This window comes from Sardina pilchardus, chromosome 1, assembly GCF_963854185.1.
Source record: "Sardina pilchardus chromosome 1, fSarPil1.1, whole genome shotgun sequence".
NCBI classification, from domain to species: Eukaryota; Metazoa; Chordata; class Actinopteri; order Clupeiformes; family Clupeidae; genus Sardina; species Sardina pilchardus.
This window is the reverse complement of record NC_084994.1, coordinates 26,014,516-26,033,379: the sequence shown is the minus strand read 5'-3', so window position 1 is coordinate 26,033,379 and position 18,864 is coordinate 26,014,516. Positions and strand designations below refer to the sequence as shown.

At 42.7% G+C, this 18,864-nt stretch overlaps 2 protein-coding genes across 2 annotated transcripts in view; both read left to right on the top strand.

Moving 5' to 3' along the window:
* LOC134086980 (NACHT, LRR and PYD domains-containing protein 12-like) overlaps positions 1 to 635 on the top strand; it is a 63,837-nt gene extending 63,202 nt beyond the window's left edge. Inside the window, exon 15 of the mRNA XM_062540182.1 lies at positions 1 to 635. This exon is cut by the window's left edge and continues 1,120 nt beyond it. The gene's annotated coding sequence lies outside the window, so the exon portion shown is untranslated.
* Positions 636 to 4,927: 4,292 nt separating this feature from the next.
* Positions 4,928 to 18,864, top strand: part of LOC134086938 (NACHT, LRR and PYD domains-containing protein 12-like) — a 176,458-nt gene continuing 162,521 nt past the window's right edge. Inside the window, exons 1-9 of the mRNA XM_062540137.1 lie at positions 4,928 to 4,984; positions 5,224 to 5,337; positions 5,571 to 5,684; positions 6,804 to 6,859; positions 7,062 to 8,862; positions 9,309 to 9,479; positions 9,798 to 9,887; positions 10,461 to 10,631; positions 10,763 to 10,936. Coding sequence (XP_062396121.1) covers positions 4,935 to 4,984; positions 5,224 to 5,337; positions 5,571 to 5,684; positions 6,804 to 6,859; positions 7,062 to 8,862; positions 9,309 to 9,479; positions 9,798 to 9,887; positions 10,461 to 10,631; positions 10,763 to 10,936 — 2,741 coding nt within the window. The 5' untranslated portion in view covers positions 4,928 to 4,934. The remainder of the gene's footprint in view (positions 4,985 to 5,223; positions 5,338 to 5,570; positions 5,685 to 6,803; positions 6,860 to 7,061; positions 8,863 to 9,308; positions 9,480 to 9,797; positions 9,888 to 10,460; positions 10,632 to 10,762; positions 10,937 to 18,864) is intronic.

Below are 18,864 nucleotides of genomic sequence, written 5' to 3'. Positions count from 1 at the left end.
GGCGGGGTTCTGAGTGTGTGTTTTTCAGTCCACGATCATCTCTCCTTCTGTCCCTGTTGTCTGTATTAGCTACTTTCTCTTTGTTTGTCTCTCTCTCTCTCTCTCTCTCTGTGTGTGTGTGTGTGAGTTTGCGTGCATCTGTGAATGTGCACTTGTGCGTGTGTGTGTGTGTGTTTGTCCTCTTCCTCCCCCCTTCTCCTATTTCTATTTCTTTTTTTTTAGTTTAATTTCTTACAATGACATTTGAACTTGAACCTAGATTGTTGTATGTTATTGTATGATATCTGAAGATTAAAAATGGTGTGAGAGTCGATGGGTTTTTTAAGGGCTGGGACTCAGTGTTTATCACTTTAGTAATAATGGAGTATGTTGCTGCAGAGGATTTTCAGATGCTATGTTGAATTTCTTAATTTGAACTTGAACCTTGTATTGTATGTTTTCTGAATATTAAACAGATGCAGCTAGGGAGTAATTATAAAAGCTTTTCCTCATCATGACTGCTCTTGTTCTCTCATGTAATCTATTACGAATACCTTGTTTTAGTCCTATACTGTAAATAATGGTAAGACTTTTTCTACGACAGACATGTTATGACTATGGAATCTAGCAGACACTTTTGTTCAAAGCGACACACAAATAACAGCAATAAAGTAGTTGAATTTAATCCCTCTCTGTGTTGTGTGCTGTGTGTATTGATATGAGACAACACACACTTCCCCCTCTGTGTGCTGTGTGTATTAATATGAGGCAACACACACTTCCCCCTCTGTGTTGTGTGCTGTGTGTATTAATATGAGGCAACACACACTTCCCCCTCTGTGTGCTGTGTGTATTAATATGAGGCAACACACACTTCCCCCTCTGTGTTATGGGCTGTGTGTATTAATATGAGGCAACACACGCTTCCCCCTCTGTGTTGTGGGCTGTGTGTATTAATATGAAGCAGCACACACTTCCCCCTCTGTGTGCTGTGCTGTGTGTATTACCACGAGGCAACACACACTTCCCACTCTGTGCTGTGTGCTGTGTGTATTAATATGAGGCAACACACACTTCCCCCTCTGTGTTGTGTGCTGTGTGTATTAATATGAGGCAACACACACTGGCTATACTTGTAGATATAAAATAAGAATGACAATTCTCCTGACAATTCTTATAGTGCACAAAACTAGACTCTGTTGGTGCGCTACAAGACGGTGAATTACGAAACAGGTGAGATGACCTTTGACCTCTGCAGTAATTCATGAGCCGTTTAATCATTAACAGAACAACCTCATTCAGACTTCCTGCATGTCGAGCTCCACTGAGTCTCACGCCATTCTAGAGACAACAGCCACTTGATAGCTCCTGCCTTGTGAAACATGTGAGAGTGGGGAGAAGGGGACAAGACTGCAGACTGAACAGGTACAGGTAAGGTGACGTTCACTTCAAATCATTACAGTTGTGAAGATGAGCCACATATTATAGGCTAAGCCATAACGGGCTCCAGTTTCATGTGTTGCAGAGTGGTTCATGTGAAGTGTGTAAAACGTGAAAAGTGTGTCTGCTGTTAAGGGATCTTCACATCTGCATGTGTTTCATTCTGTCTCTTTAATCAGATTTACCTAAAGAAAGTTACACACGGGATATGAGAGAGTCTGAGCTGGTGCGGCTTTATGAGTTTCCTGATAACTGAGAGACGTTTTAAAAACATCAGCCTCTCTAAAGCACCTGGGGAAGTGTCACGGTGATACTACATTATATTAGTCTGCCCTGTTCACCTGTAGTGTCTCTCCAGTGAGGGCTCCAGTTCAAACCTGTTAGGCCAACAAAATAAAGAATGATACTGGCTGCATATTCTGGTCCATGTACTGTATGAAGTGGTGTGGAACTCGCAGGGCGGCAGTTCTCCCTGCAGGTCTGAATATCTCAAATCCTTCTCCTTTCAGACATCCTTACACCAGAAGACATTGACAAGATTTGGGAAAGATTCTTGAAAGTTTGTCGTCGTTTGAGTAAAACTTCAGTGAGGGACATTTGTTAAAAGACTCCAGTCTTTCAAGAATCTTTCCCAAATCTTGTCAAATTCTCCTGATGCATGCATGCATTTGTTTGAACTGGAGAAGTAAAAGTGCAAGTTTTGTTTTTTTCACACTGTCTCAGGACCTCAGTTGGAGTTTAAATGTCTATAGGCTATTGATTAATGTTGTTAAAATGTTACCTTTGAAGTATCCAGTATCCATGTATTTCACATGAAAATACCTCATCAGACTGTTTACCATTAACAATCGATAAAAACGAATAAGGGCCAAAGTTTACTCTTGCAAATTTGAACCCTCCTCTGATTGGTCATCACTGCTGCTAAAATTACGTGCCTATAGGCAATTTTATTTCTCTCTCTCTCTCTCTCTCTCTCTCTCTCTCTCTTGACTGACTAATATCCGATCTGGCTATTTTGTGAGAATGACAGGGGACCTGTCTCATGATTTTTGTAATCTAAATCACCCTCTCTCTCTGTCTATTGATTGATAAATTGATTGATTAGAATGGATTACCCTGTGTCCAGTCACGTGTCTCTGAAGGATGAGGAGTCCGTTACCGGTACTCATGGACATCAAGTATTCAGTGCTGGGTGAGTCCATCTCACTCACACACACACACACACACACACACGCACACACGCACACACGCACACACGCACACACGCACACACACACACACACACACACACACACACACACACACACGAACACGAACACGAACACGCGCGCGCACACACACACGGTCCTGTTAAAATATTGTCTGTGTTGTCAAGGTTGCCTCTTAGATTTAGACCTAAACACAAAACAAAGTTTTCTCACAAAAGCAAAACATCTTCACTCGCAAAACACTCAGACAGGCACACTAGTTATGATTATGGTTATGGTAATGGTTAGGGTTAGGTTTAAGATTAGGGTTATGGTAATGGTTAGGGTTAGGATTAGGGTTAGGTTTAAGATTAGGGTTATGGGTATGGTTATGGTTACGGTTATGATTAGGGTATGGGTTAGGGTTAGTGTTAGGGTTAGGATTAGGGTTAGGTTTAAGATTAAGGTTATGGGTATGGTTATGGTTACAGTTATGATTAGGGTATGAGTTATGGCTATGGGTTATGGGTTATGGGATTTGGTTCTGGTTCTGGTCTGAAATGGGTCACCTGATTTGCTTGATTGTGAAAATGGAGCCAGAAGTGAGCACATGTTGGACGCCCTTTTTTAAAGATGGCGGCCGTCAGCTGGCATACTAACTTGGCTGAAGCTATAACCTCCACATCCTGCCCCCTGGGCAAATCATTGGGGCAGCTTGGGTCGACGATGAAGACCCTCTAGGGGCCGAGCAGGGGGCTGACTGGGTCCAGTCTGGCCCTGTTACAGCTTCTTACAGCATCGCATTGAAACTCAAAGGCACTCAGACATACAGTAGCCAGCCTTGGGCAGCCGTGGCCTACTGGTTAGGGCTTTCAGCTTGTAACCGCAGTTGCTGGTTCGATCCCCGACCAGTCCACGGCTGAAATGCCCTTGAGCAAGGCACCTAACCCCTCACTACTCCCCAAGCGCCGCTGGTTGGGCAGGCAGCTCACTGCTCTGGGTTAGTGTGTGAGTCACCTCACTGTGTGCTGTGTGTGTTCACTAATTCTGTTAAATTGGGTTAAATGCAAAGCACGAATTTCCCTCACAGGATCAAAAAAAGGATATACACTATATACTATACAGTATGGCAATGAGGTCCACACGTGTGCAGCAGCGAAGTGACGTTAACACGATGATAGAGTGAGGATGTGAGGAAACATGAGGCAGCACAACGAAGAAAAACGAGGCAGAGCAAGCGGTCAACACCGTACGCATTGTAGTGGAGATGAGCACATGGTCAACTGGGCAAACAAGACTACTAGACTCCAAAAAACCCAAACCAGTGAAACTAGACAAACAGAATCTGTGCATCAAACTGTAATGTTTGTGTGTATGACATATGTGTTTGTGTGTTTGTGTGTATGGTCATAATACTTAATTGGAGTTGACTAAATACATGTATTATCTCCTTTTCTTGCAGGTTTAGAATTCTCATTTCTTCCTGAACCACAATTGTGAAGATAACTTGCCAAATCAATTTTGTTCTCTCCAGATCGCAGAAACACAGACCAGTGTCTCCAGTGCCCAGCTGTGTGTCCATGAAGAGTGACCAGTCCATGGATCAGCCTCCCAAACTCAGCAGTGGACCGCCCCAATCAGATATGAAGTGAGTTACAGTATCAGGACCCCCCCCCCCCCCCCCCAGATATACTTTTGTGTATGTGTGTGTGTGTGTGTGTGTGTGTGCGTGTGTGTGTGTGTGTGTGAGAGAGAGAGATCTACAAGTAGAAAGAAAGACATAGATAAAGACATTTCTTCTTGAACCACAATTGTGAAGATAACTTGCCAAATCAATTTTGTTCTCTCCAGATCACAGAAACACAGACCAGTGTCTCCAGTGCCCAGCTGTGTGTCCATGAAGAGTGACCAGTCTATGGATCAGCCTCCCAAACTCAGCAGTGGACCGCCCCAATCAGATATAAAGTGAGTTAAAAACGTTTCCCCCCAGAAAATCTGTGTGTGTGTGTTTGCTTGGTGTGTGCGTGTGCATGTGTGTGTTTGTGTGTGTGCGTGTGTGTGTGTGTGTGTGTGTGTAGGTGTGTGTGTGTGTGTGTGTGTGTGTGTGTGTGTGTGTGTGTGTGTGTGTGTGTGTGTGTGTGTATGTGAGCGTGTGTGTGTGAGAGAGAGAGATCTACAAGTAGAAAGAAAGACATAGATAAAGACATTTCTTCTTCAACCACAATTGTGAAGATAACTTGCCAAATCAATTTTGTTCTCTCCAGATCACAGAAACACAGACCAGTGTCTCCAGTGCCCAGCTCTGTGTCCATGAAGAGTGACCAGTCCATGGATCAGCCTCCCAAACTCAGCAGTGGACCGCCCCAATCAGATATGAAGTGAGTTACAGTATCAGATTCTCCCCCCAGATATCCTATTGTCTATATGTGTGTGTGTGTGTGTGTGTGTGTGTGTGTGTGTGTGTGTGTGTGTGTGAGTATGGAGTATATGTGAGGGTGTGTGTGAGGGTGTGTGTGTGAGAGAGAGAGATCTACAAGTAGAAAGAAAGACATAGATAAAGACATTTATTCTTGAACCACAATTGTGAAGATAACTTACCAAATTTTGTTCTCTCCAGATCACAGAAACACAGACCAGTGTCTCCAGTGCCCAGCTGTGTGTCTATGAAGAGTGACCAGTCCATGGATCAGCCTCCCAAACTCAGCAGTGGACCGCCCCAATCAGATATGAAGTGAGTTACAGTATCAGATTCTCCCCCCAGATATCCTATTGTCTATATGTGTGTGTGTGTGTGTGTGTGTGTGTGTGTGTGTGTGTGTGTGAGTATGGAGTATATGTGAGGGTGTGTGTGAGGGTGTGTGTGTGAGAGAGAGAGATCTACAAGTAGAAAGAAAGACATAGATAAAGACATTTATTCTTGAACCACAATTGTGAAGATAACTTACCAAATTTTGTTCTCTCCAGATCACAGAAACACAGACCAGTGTCTCCAGTGCCCAGCTGTGTGTCTATGAAGAGTGACCAGTCCATGGATCAGCCTCCCAAACTCAGCAGTGGACCGCCCCAATCAGATATAAAGTGAGTTAAAACTTTTTTTTGCAGAGATGTTCCTTCCACTTTCAGATAATGGCCCCAGTGGTGTGTTTTATATCCCATCATTTTTACTAAGCCAGCTGATATTCATTTGCAGATATGGAGGTGCAATTATTTTCTAACTAGTACTACAGATTTGCATGTAGGCGGGGTCCATGCCTTTCCTTTGAACAGTTTTTTTTTCTTGACCAGTTCATATATACAGTGAGGAGAAATGTATTTGATACCATGTTAAAGTTGCCTAAAAAGAGGAATAGAAAATCATCATTTGACAATTGATCTTACTGTCTTAATTAAAAAAAAAATGAGTAAAAATAAAACCGCTAAGTACACCAATTTGCTTTGTGATTGAAGAATGTATCGTAAATAAATAAATGTTCTTCCTAAATGCTAGGGGGAAGGAAGTACATTTGAACCCCTATGGGAATTTAACACATAGGGTTAACATAGGGGCAGGCAGATTTTTTTATCAGAATTAAAATAGCCCCACATCATCACATACCCTTCACCATAGTTAGAGATTGGCAAGGTGCTTTTTCCAGTAGGCCTATTAGCCTGTTTGATGCTCATTGAGCTCAATGCCAATCAAACAGGCTAATAGGCCTACTGGAAAAAGCACCATGCCAATCTCTAGCTATGGTGAAGGGTATGTGATGATGTGGGGCTATTTTAATTCCAAAGGGAACTTTATCAGGATGCATAATATCCTGGATCCATGAAATAGCTGGCCTTTAAAAATAAAAATCTGCCTGCCCTTATGTTAACCCTATGTGTTAAATTCCAATAGGGTTACATAGGGGGTCAAATACTTCCTTCCCTTAGCATTTAAGGAAAACATTTATGTTTTTACGATACATTCTTCAATCACAAAGAAAATTGGTGTCCTTGGCAGTTTGATTTTATATTCCTGTTTTAGCATGGTATCAAATACATGTGCTCCATACTGTATATATGCATACACATACATACTGTACATGCATACATGTGTGTGTGTGTGTGTGTGTGTGTGTGTGTGTGTGTGTGTGTGTGTGTGTGTGTGTGTGTGTTTGTACTCTCTGTGTGTTGGTTCAGTGCATTTACCATATGTGTACGCTTTGTCTGCAGTGTTGGGAGGATTCATTTAACTGAGCCTGCTCCAGTCAACAGGACTGAATTAACAGGTACATATATGGAAGTCTTCATATATTTATTTCAGAACAATTGTTCCCAAAGGACTGTTATTAATAACTGGACCCAGGGACCAGATTTTTCATGGCTGCTATTCTTGGCTCAGTGACCAGTTCACTGTGAGCCTACTGATGTCTGTTTGACTGTTGTTGTATGTGTGTGTGTGTGTATGTTTGTTTGTTTGATGCCAATCAGACACACATATCCTGAAGAGAACACTGATGATCCATAAAGCCAGTATGAAGGGGAGGTTTGAGACCATATGTGAAGGCATTATAAGGTCAGGGACTCAAACACTCCTGAACAAGATCTACACAGAGCTCTACATCACAGAGGGAGAGAGTGAAGGGGTAAACAGTGAACATGAAGTTTGGCAGGTAGAATCTGCATCCAGACCACAATCTACAGAAGACATTGCAATCAACTGCAATGACATTTTCAAGCCCTTACCTGGACAGAAGAGATACATCCGAAGTGTCATGACCAAGGGGATCGCTGGCATTGGAAAAACAGTCTCAGTGCAGAAGTTCATCCTTGACTGGGCAGAGGAGAGAGCTAACCAGGATGTAGATTTCATGTTTGTGCTTCCATTCCGTGAACTGAATTTGGTCAGAGATGATCAGTACAGTCTTCACAAGCTCCTACTTGACTTCCACCCTGAGCTTAGGGAGCTACAGGATAGTGAATTTAAAGACTGTCGCATTGTGTTCATCTTTGATGGTCTGGATGAGAGTAGACTTCCACTGAATTTCCAAGAGAACCATGAGTTATCTGATGTGACACAAACATCATCAGTAGACGTGCTGATGACAAGTCTCATTCAGGGAACTCTGCTTCCCTCGGCTCTCATCTGGATAACCTCCCGACCAGCAGCAGCCAGTCAGATCCCTTTTCAATGCATTAGTCAGGTGACAGAAGTACGAGGGTTCAATGACCCACAGAAGGAAGAGTACTTCAGGAAGAGGATCAGTGACCAGAATCAAGCCAACAGAATCATCTCACACATTAAGGCATCCAGGAGTCTTCACATTATGTGCCACATGCCAGTCTTCTGTTGGATCTCCGCCACTGTCCTTCAGCAGATACTGGAACAAGATGATGGGAAGGAAGCCCCTAAAACTCTGACTGAGATGTTCATACACTTCCTGCTCATCCAGACCACCAGGAAGAACCAGAAGTATCAAGAGGAAAGTGAGACAGATAGACAGAAGCTCCTGGAATCTCATAAGGGTGTCATATTGAAACTGGCGGAGCTGGCTTACAAGCATCTAGAGAATGGCAATCTCATGTTCTATGAGGAAGACCTAAGAGAGTGTGGTATTGATGTCAGTGAAGCTTCAATGTTCTCTGGCATGTGCACTGAGATCTTTAGGGAAGAATGTGTGTTTCACCAGAAGAATGTCTACTGCTTTGTGCATCTGAGCATCCAGGAGTTTCTTGCTGCACTTCATTTGTTTGCCTCCTACTTGAGTAAGAACATGGAGGTCTTGAAACCATTTCTTAGTAGAAGGTCCAGGTCTTTGCCCAATGTACCCCTAGATGAGCTGCTGAAGAATACAGTGAACAAAGCATTGGAAAGCAAGAATGGACACCTTGATTTGTTTGTTCGTTTCCTTCATGGCATTTGTCTGGAGTCAAATCAGAGACTTTTACTTGGCCTCTTGAGCCACACACACAACAGCCCAGAGAGTGTGAAGAAAACAATCAAGAACCTGAAGTTGATGCAGAGACCAAATATCTCACCCGAGAGGTGGATCAATCTATTCCACTGCTTGGTGGAAATGCACGACTCCTCTGTTCATGATGAAATCCAGGCTTTCCTGAGGGCAGAGAAAGGTGCTGTGAAACAGCTCTCACTGGTTCACTGTTCAGCCTTGGCTCATGTGCTTCTGATGTCTGATGAGGTGCTGGATGAGTTTGACCTGAGCAAATATAAAACCTCTCCAGAACGTGCCAAGAGACTGCTTCCAGCCATGAGATGTTGCAGAAAGGCTCTGTGAGTTAATTTTTTACATGAAAAATGTCTGCTGAATTATTGTAAGTGTAGTCCTGTTGTCATAGAGGTCACTTTCTACGTACAACTTTATACTTTACAGGTTGCATGCTATACTGTAGATTTAATGTAGACCTAAAGCTACAGTGCTGTTTTAGGCTACTTACAGGAGTTCAGAGCTCTCTTTGCACAGACTCTGTACGAGTTATGTTTATAGTTTGCTAGCGTTGGTTCACTAGATAGCACTAAGATTCAAAGAATTCAGAACTTGAAATTAAACTTAAATCGGTGCTTTAAATTATTACTAAGTCGTTCCAGAAGTGTAGCTATCAAATATTTCTTGTAAATTACGGTATTAAATGCAGACATCTACTAAAGTCCAATGAAGACTTTAAGAGCTCCTGGACACATTTTATTGTTTTTTTTGTCTTCTCTTCCCTCTCTTATAGACTTTCTGGCTGTAAGCTAACAGAGACGTCTTGTGAGATTGTGGCCTCGGTTCTGCAGTATGCAGACTCCTCCTTAAGAGAGCTGGACCTGAGTCAAAATGACCTGCAGACGTCAGGAGAAAAGCTGCTGTCTGCTCTACAGAGTCCAAACTGCTGTCTGGAGACCCTTAGGTCAGTAATATTGCAAACAGCTGACAAACACATGTTGTCAGCAGTAAACTGTGTTAATCATACTAACAATCTAATTTCACAATGTATTATGCTCATTTATAGCCCATACATTTACATATCCTAAAATACGTACCATCATTTTAAGAAAAGACAAGTGATGATGAGGCTAAGCAATAATTTATTTTTATGTTTCTTTTGCTTTGTCCTATAACATAACATCTCGTAATTTGCTTGTTTTCTTGTAATATAATTTGTCCTATTATTTGTCTTATACTATTTTAAACGGTGTATTCTTACTGTACCTCTCACTCTATGCAGACTTGTCGGTTGTAAGCTAACAGAGGACACTGGAGCTCATCTTCTCACTGCCGGACTCAGTAGCCCTAACTGTAAACTGCAGACTTTAAGGTTTGTGCTCGACTTTCGACGTTTGTGTTAGACATGCTCTTCTGTCTTGTACCTCATTGTGGTCCACATCTTACTGGAACTGTGTGCTTGTCTCGGCTGGTAATCGAGGAAGTCAAGGAGAGATCCTGAACTGTGTGATTTCAAGGAGACATGGTTTTCAATTATGCACTCATGCAGCCTCCTGCAGACTGGCTATAGTGTGTTCCAGTGTGTGATTTGAGGAACCCTGGACCTGCAGACTGGCTATAGTGTGTTCCAGTGGGTGATTTGAGGAACCCTGGACCTGAAGACTGGCTATAGTGTGTTCCAGTGGGTGATTTGAGGAACCCTCCTGCAGATTGGCTATAGTGTGTTCCAGTGTGTGATTTGAGGAACCCTGGACCAGTTCTACCAAGGAATGACCCTTGACCTTTCTTTGTATATCATGTTGATTTTGTTCTAATCCTACAATCTCCTTCTTCTCTTGTCCTATAATTTAGCCAATTATGTGTCCTGTAACATTTTTAACAGTGTACTATTTGTTTATATTCATGCCATATTTTGTTCTGTCTCTTGCCCTCTCACTCTATGCAGCCTTGCTGGCTCTAAGCTCACAGATAAATCCTGTAAAGTTGCTGCCCCTGCTTTGCAGTCCGCAATCTCCCTAAAGGAACTGGACCTGAGTCACAATGACCTGCACGAGTTTGGATTTCAATGTCTCACTGCAGGACTTAGTAGCCCCAACTGTATGCTGACAAATTTAAGGTTTGTGTGCACACATATTGTGGCATTGTTGGCTGCCTGTATACGATTTGGAATTAACTTTGTTAATTAGTTAATTAGCCCTGAAAATGTCCAGTGTTCAAAGACTGACCTTCCACTCTCTTTTGAAACAGGCTCAATCTGTGCCACCTCTCTAAAGCAAGCTGTGAAATGATGGCATCCGTGCTGCAAAGTGCACCTTCCCATCTGAGAGAACTGGACATGAGTGACAATGACCTGCATGATGAAGGAGTGGAGCTGCTCTGTGTGGGACTAAGAGATCCACAGTGCAAGTTGGAGACACTGAGGTCAGTAAAAAGGAGTGTAATAACATAGTACTTGATCCACTGTAATGCCAGTGTGCCTGTGGAAACGTTTGCACATGATTGATAAATTGTTGGGGATTTTCAGTCATACTGGCTGAATGTGCAAATGGATAGTTTACCTTCAATACAATCTCCTTCATTTATAATTAGGAAAAAACATCTCTTGTTTCAGACTTTCTGGTTGTCTCATCACACACGAGGGCTGTTCTCTCTTGTCCTCTGCCCTCAAATCGAACCCCTCCTACCTGAAACAGCTGGATCTGAGCTACAATCACCCAGGAGACTCGGGTGTCAGAGAGCTCACAGACAGACGGGATGATCCCAACTGTAATCTACAGATTTTGAGGTGAGTGTATCACCTCTTCAGCTACCACTCGGTGATCCAGCTGGACAACAGACGGCCCGGATGCTTCTAGAACTGAGGGACTCGTCAGATCCATGCCCCGGTCAGAACAGGTCGCAAATAGAGGGTGGAGCAGGCTGTTGACCGGGCCATCAGTAGGCTGAAACACTGAGATTGTTGGCAGGACACAATCTGGAAGAACTGGGATCGATTCGAATCTGTGTCGCTTTGGATAAACACACACTAACACAATAAATCCCAGTCACTTTACTTTCACTTCTTTACTGAAAAATATCCTGCCTGATAAGTTGATATACAGACTCTGATGTACATCTCTCAGTTCACATACAGTACTCAGTTTTGTGTCAATTCTGTACTTTCTTCTCTTATCCCTCCTAAGGTGTGACCATGGAGGAGAGTGTAGGATTAAACCAGGACTGAGAAAATGTGAGTTATTTTAATTTTCCTGAAATTCAGGCGATTTTCCACACAAATCTCTGAGGTCACTGAGTACTGTGCGTTTGTCACATTTCTGACTGCTATACTCACTTCATCGTCCTTGACTACGGTACGCCACTTCTGATTGGTGGGCATGCGTCCTGTGAGAGGGGCACAGGAATTCTGATTGCTGAGCTTCATAATCGGTTGAGGGCTGTGCCTCTTGAGCACAAATTAAAGAGAAAATTGGAATACTCAACTGAATCAATTTATTGACCCTCAAAAATCATATCGAAAATCGTATTTGCAATATCTGTCAGAAAAATCGCAATGATATATTTTCCCCGAATTGTGCAGCTCTAGTGTGTGTGTGTGTGTGTGTGTGTGTGTGTGTGTGTGTGTGTGTGTGTGTGTGTGTGTGTGTGTGTGTGTGTGCGTGTGTGTCCTTTCCTACCCCATGTTCTGATGAGAATGTTGTCTCCTCTCTCCTCTCTCTTCTCTGCAGATGCCTGTGAGCTCACACTGGACCCAAACACAGCACACAGAATTCTCTCTCTCTCTGAGGGGAACAGAGAGGTGACATATGTGAGGGAGGAGCAGCCATATCCTGACCACCCAGAGAGATTTGACTACTGTTATCAGGTGCTGTGTAGAGAGGGTCTGTCTGGATGCTCCTACTGGGAGGCTGAGTGGAGAGGTGATGGGGCCGAAGTAGCAGTGGCCTATAAGAGCATCCAGAGAAAAGGGAAGGGTGATGACTGTGGGTTTGGACATAATGACAAGTCCTGGAGACTGAGATACTCTGGTAACAGTTACTCTGCCTGGCACAATAATAATAAGATTGCCATACCTGACCCCTCCTCCCACTCCAGCAGAGTAGGAGTGTACCTGAACTGGCCAGAAGACACACTGTCCTTCTACAGCGTCTCCTCTGACACACTCACCCACCTGCACACGTTCCACTCCACATTTAGTGAACCCCTCTACCCTGGATTTAGGTTTGGATATTATGACTCCTCAGTGTCCCTGTGCCAGATCACATGACCTCCTAGCCCTGCAGGAGAGGAGAGCTTGTCACTGCTACATCATCTTTCCTCTGTTGTACTCTCTCCATTTGTGTGAGTGTTTCTGAAATACTGACTAAAAGACTGAGAAGCAGGAAAACAGTTTATCAGTGCAGTCCTGATGCAGTCCTGATGCGGAGAGACGCCCAGCACACATGCATGCCTGTGGAGAACCTTTTTCGACTTTATAAATGTGTGACGAGCTCCTTCATCATCCCATTTCTCTAACCTCAATGCCATATGCAGCTCCTTCATCATCCCATTTCTCTAACCTCAATGCCATATGCAGCTCCTTCATCTTCCCATTTCTCTAACCTCAATGCCATATGCAGCTCCTTCATCATCCCATTTCTCTAACCTCAATGCCATATGCAGCTCCTTCATCATCCCATTTCTCTAACCTCAATGCCATATGCAGCTCAATGTCCAGTGGAGTTCCATTTAGTAAACGGCCATTCCTTCCATAACATGATGTGTGTTTTTTTCAGAACTGAGAAAAGTGTTAGTTAGGCCGTGCCTCTTTTGCACCAGGCATGCTCATTGCTCACCAATCAGTGGTGGCACGAATTAAAGAGAACATTGGAATATTGAACTGAATCAATTCATTGACCTTCAGACATCATATCGCAAATCGCAATGCCATTATCTGTCAGTTCCTTCATAACTCCATGTCCCTAACCTAAATAAACCTAACCATACAGCTCAATATCCTGACACCTGTTTCAGTGGAGCCATATTGGAGCCATATTTGGAACCCTATAGCCTTAGCCAACCGTCCCGTGTGTAGAGAGTGTGTAGGTGTGCTAGACGGCTGCCATGTCCAGTCCACATCAAGACCCCCTCTGGACCAAAAAGCCAGGATGACCTGAACTGTTGCCCATGCAGCTCTCTGCTCCACAGGCTCATCCTGCACAACTACAACAACAGGAGCATCTGTAGCCCAACCTCCTATGAGCCTTCTGCTCATCACACTTCAACATGTTAAGGCCACACAGCTGACTGCTTGTTGCCATTATGTGCACTTTACATCATTGTTCAACATGTTAAAAAAAATAGGGGTAGAGGAGCGCTTCCTGGACTCGAAAGGTTGCTTAAGTTTGAGGTGCTCTTTGGATGGGATACTGAATGCCAACAAACAAAGAAACCCCAAGGCACTCTCGGTTAAAAAAGTTTAAAAAGCCTTTATTGTTATGGCTTGGTCATATTAACCTTCTAAAAACTCTGACGCGTTTCGGCTACATGCCTTCTTCCGGGAGTTAAAGATAACTAAATAAATATGTTCTTTATAGGGCCGGGACTTTAGCGCGTTAATTACGATTAATTAATTACACAAACATTAATGCGTTAAAAAAATTGACGCATTTTAATCGTATGCCTATTTATTTTTGCACCGCGGAACGTTTCTCACTGGATGAGTTTCAGACGGACCGATTATACTGGAGCACCAAGTAACGCGCATGAGTTCGGTTCAGACCAAAACAAACCACAGTGGCACAGTGAACATGAACAAAGAAGCTGATGTGACCGCGTTGGTTGGCCCCGTGGATGGGAAATGTTGTTACAAAAAACGAACGGATGGAAGCGTAGATAAGAGCATGGCTGTGTGCAACCTATGCAACAAGGACGTATCACCGCAGGTATCACCTCAGTGCAAAACATAAAGCAGCTAGCTGCTAGCGTGGACAAAGTATTGTGATACTCCAAACACTTGAGGGAAACCTCTGAGCTTTATTTATTAAACAAATAGCAACCGAGTTGCTGTTACAGCCACAACTCACGCAATAACAGTAATCCACCGCACCTAATTCCATGTCCAACTTTCATAGACCTAAAAGAAACTTCACACTCAGAACCGCATACAAGCCACACGCACACACGTAAACTCCGCCCCCCAGTTCCCCTTAAAGGGACACAGCAATTTCATGAACTCAACTCAAGGTAACAGGTGACACAATTAACAGGATATCACAGTATTATAGTTTACAGAAGGTCTACCTATCTATAGGCTACATGAATTTCTGAAAATGTACTATTTCTAAATATGGTATTGCTACACTTTATGGCAAAAATTGCACTGGTCTGTTGGACTTATTAATACACTTATTAATATTTTTGTTGCTTAAGCTTAGGCCTATGTATTCAGTCATTATCCAATAGTAGGCTATACTAAAAATCCATGTGAAAAAAAAAAAACTTCTCACTGTTCTCAGGTCATATATTTATATACAATTAAAATGCGATTAATTTCGATTAATTAATTACAAAGCCTCTAATTAATTAGATTAATTTTTTTAATCGAGTCCCAGCCCTAGTTCTTTATAAATATGTGAGTTGGGTGGTAAAAAGCGATTATTATTATTTTATAGTTCATGTGCATGTATGAACTGTAAGCATGCAAGCACATTGTCGTTTTGAGCAACCACACACCTGACTCACTGTTGTAGTTCGGATTACTAATGGACAATTTATTCCCTACACTGGACTATTTGAACTTTCATTGTCATTGTAACTTTCAAACTACAAATGACTGTACTGTAACTGACCCAAGGCAGATGGGTTGGGCCCTTGAGTCGTGGGTCTGTCTGAGGTTTCTTCCTATATGTATCTCTAATTCTAGGGAGTTTTTCCTTGCCCCTGTTACTCATGGGCTCTCTTTGAATGTCTAACACTCTGTAAAGCGCCTTGAGACATGTGTAATGTATTGGCGCTCTATAAGCGACATGAAATTGAAATTGAAATTGAAATAGTTTATGCTCTTTGTGATCTGACAACAGTGTCAACCTGCCAAGTGCATTCTACATTCAGTCTTTTAGACAAATTATTACAGAATACTGCCAGACATTAGCAACGTTGTTCCTATAATAGAACACTAGGTGGCAGCAGCACATCATTAAGACTACACATGATGGGAGGAGCAAGGTCAGTTTTAAATCACCTGTCATGTGTTTCACAGAAATGGTATCAATGGTATGAGGAAGTGTACACAGTACACACATAATATATTTCACCTTGAGTAAAGCCCAGCACAACATGAGGCAATACAGACTGGTAACACTACTAGTGGAGCTTATTGACTGACAGCACTACTGCTGTTTAAATCACACAGGCTGGGGGAGGGATTCATTATTTATTCATTTAATTTCACAGACAGAATGTGACACAGTCACAGCCTTTGGCTCCTTACACATCCATTTGTATTGAGTACTGTAGGTATTGTACTGTATTATTCTCATGGAGAAAGTGATACATCCTCATAACTTCACTGACTATACACACTGTATTTAAAGTGACATATCAACACTATCTACTGTATATTTTTGGTTCTGTGAGCTGGGGGAAACATGGAGTTAAGCCATACATGTAGTTATATAATAACTATGATGTAAAACTTCTGACAATTCTTATTGTGTACAAAACTAGATTGTGTTGGTGTGCTGAGTTATAAAACAGGTGAGGAGACGACCTTTGGCCTCTGCAGGGATTCATGAGCAGAGTGATCATGAATCATTGCCAGAACAACCTTACACAGACGTCCCGCTTGTTGAGTTCTAGTGAGTCGGGCGCCATCTTAAAGACAACAGCCACTTGAGAGATTAAGAGATCCTCCTGCTTTCTGAAATATGTGAAATGTGAGAGGGGGAAAGGGGACAAGACTGCAGACTGAACAGGTAAGGTGGCGTTTGCTTCAAATCATTACAATTCTGAAGATGAGCTGTCCTTGCATTCGGCCATGAAAATGTTTTAGATTTGTGAACAGAGAATGAACACCAAATTAAAGTGGATTATTGCCTCCGTCTTAGCAAAGTTATGAAACTAGTTAAAAATGTTAATGTTGAATGTAAGGAACTAAAGGTCTGCTCAAGTCATATACATTATACTAGTGACCAACCATAGCATGTACTCCCTATTATTGACAAAATAAGCATTTCATTACAGTACTTTGAAAAGGAAAAAATACTTTTGAGTATTTAAAGGAAAACTGGTCATTTTCCACATAAATCTCTGTTTCTCAGGGTCATTGAGTAGGCCTACCTAGCTCCAGTTTATGCAGCTATCAGCCTGACAGCTATGCTATGCTACTCTGGAGGCATGATATTAGAAATGCTTCTGCTCTTCAACATTTGATTTAGCAACTTCCATTTGTATTAAAATAGTATTTGACAACTTTGACGTAAGTAAAGGAATTGTGTACTTTGTCCACCTCTGCGTAAAGGAGCTGGAGCAGCTTTATGGAGCAGCTTTATGAGTTTCCTGATAACTGCATGTTTTGACAATGAGATGCCACAGTTGACACAAGCAGTAAAGCGATTGAAAACTGTACCATCAGTAAGAGATAACGGCCACCGAGGTGTCCTGTTATATGGAATTAATGAACGAGGACCAGAGACAAAGAACTCCTCGACACTCAGTGGAGTCCGTTAATTTCATAACAGGACACCTCGAAGGCCGTTATCCCGCCTATCACCCGGGTGCCACTATCAGCAATATTTGTGCCTTTATAGCACTCAAAGGAAACAAGCGGTTCCATTTTAGAGGAAGCCTACTTGTTCAGTTTGTTGTACAACTTTCTTTGGCCCTAACAGAGGTGGAAAATGTTCAGTTGACTAGTCCAACCTGTCTCCATACAAATAGGAAGGCTGTGTTTCTATGACTGCTTTCATTTGAATGTGTATGTGATGATCACATACTGTAGTCTCTGCATGTAGTCATGTAGCTTAAAGTTAGAGGAGTTAGAGGAGTAGTGACAAGATATCCGTAGGCCTACAGTCTCTTACACACACACACACACACACACACACACACACAAACACACACACACACACACACACACACACACACACACACCTTCTGATACTACAAATGACTATACTCTACTGTACAGTAACTGACCCTGGGCAGATGGGTTGGGCCCTTGAGTCGTGGATCTGTCTGAGGTTTCTTCCTATATGTATCTCCAACTCTAGGGAGTTTTTCCTTGCCCCTGTTACTCATGGGCTCTCTTTGAATGTTTAACACTCTGTAAAGCGCCATGAGACATGTGTAATGTTTTGGCGCTCTATACGTAAGTAATAATGTGCTAATCAGTTAATCTATATACTGTATTTCAAATCTCAGTTTGTCAATTTTCTTCAGCCCACCTACAGTATAGCATTTTGGGGGCCCAGATTCATGGGGCCTTCATTTACTAGCAGCGCCCCTGAGTGTGGCTGACTGACATGACATCAAGAGCCATCTTCCTGTTATGCCATTTCAGTCACACTGCATGCTGGTCCATTCTAAATGAGCAGAAGTCATTCCACTTTACTCACACTTTAGGAAAACAGTAGGAGGAATTCAGCAGAGGTGACAGATTGCCTTGGCATTCATAAGAAACAGCTGTTTGTGTGTGTGTGTGTGTGTGTGTGTGTGTGTGTGTGTGTGTGTGTGTGTGTGTGTGTGTGTGTGTGTTCTATGTATGTGTTTGCAAGTGTGCATACTGCATATGTATGTGAGTATTTTGATGAGTTACTCCATGTCCAGTTCCATTGCATCCAGCTCTAAAGTGGTACAGTATTACAAGAGAGTCCAAATGCGTTTTTTTTCTCACATGCTATTGCTTTCTCAAGGTCATATTTTCAAACAACAACAAAACTACACATAGTCATCCATAAAACCTCACAAACACAGTTTTAATTGGTTTATATTCATATTCACGTTTATAAAACAGTCACAAATGAATAGTGCCTGCCTGGCCCTGGCATAAGCATAGCCGTGCCTGACAGCAACCCGTAGCTAGCCAAGACATCTAGTCTGGCTTGTCAGGCTAACCCGTAGCCACTGAGAAGGAAAAAAAGATCCTCCATACTCCATACCATTCTCTCCAGTTCTGTCCTCTTGTGCAGGAAATATAATTCTCCCTTTACTCCATACAGAAGTGTGTGTGTGTGTGTGTGTGTGTGTGTGTGTGTGTGTGTGTGTGTGTGTGTGTGTGTGCGTGTGTGCGTGTGTGTGTGTGTGTGTGTGTGTGCGCGCGTGCGTGCGCGTGCGTGCCTGTGCGTGCGTGCGTGTGCGTGTGTGTGTGAGCG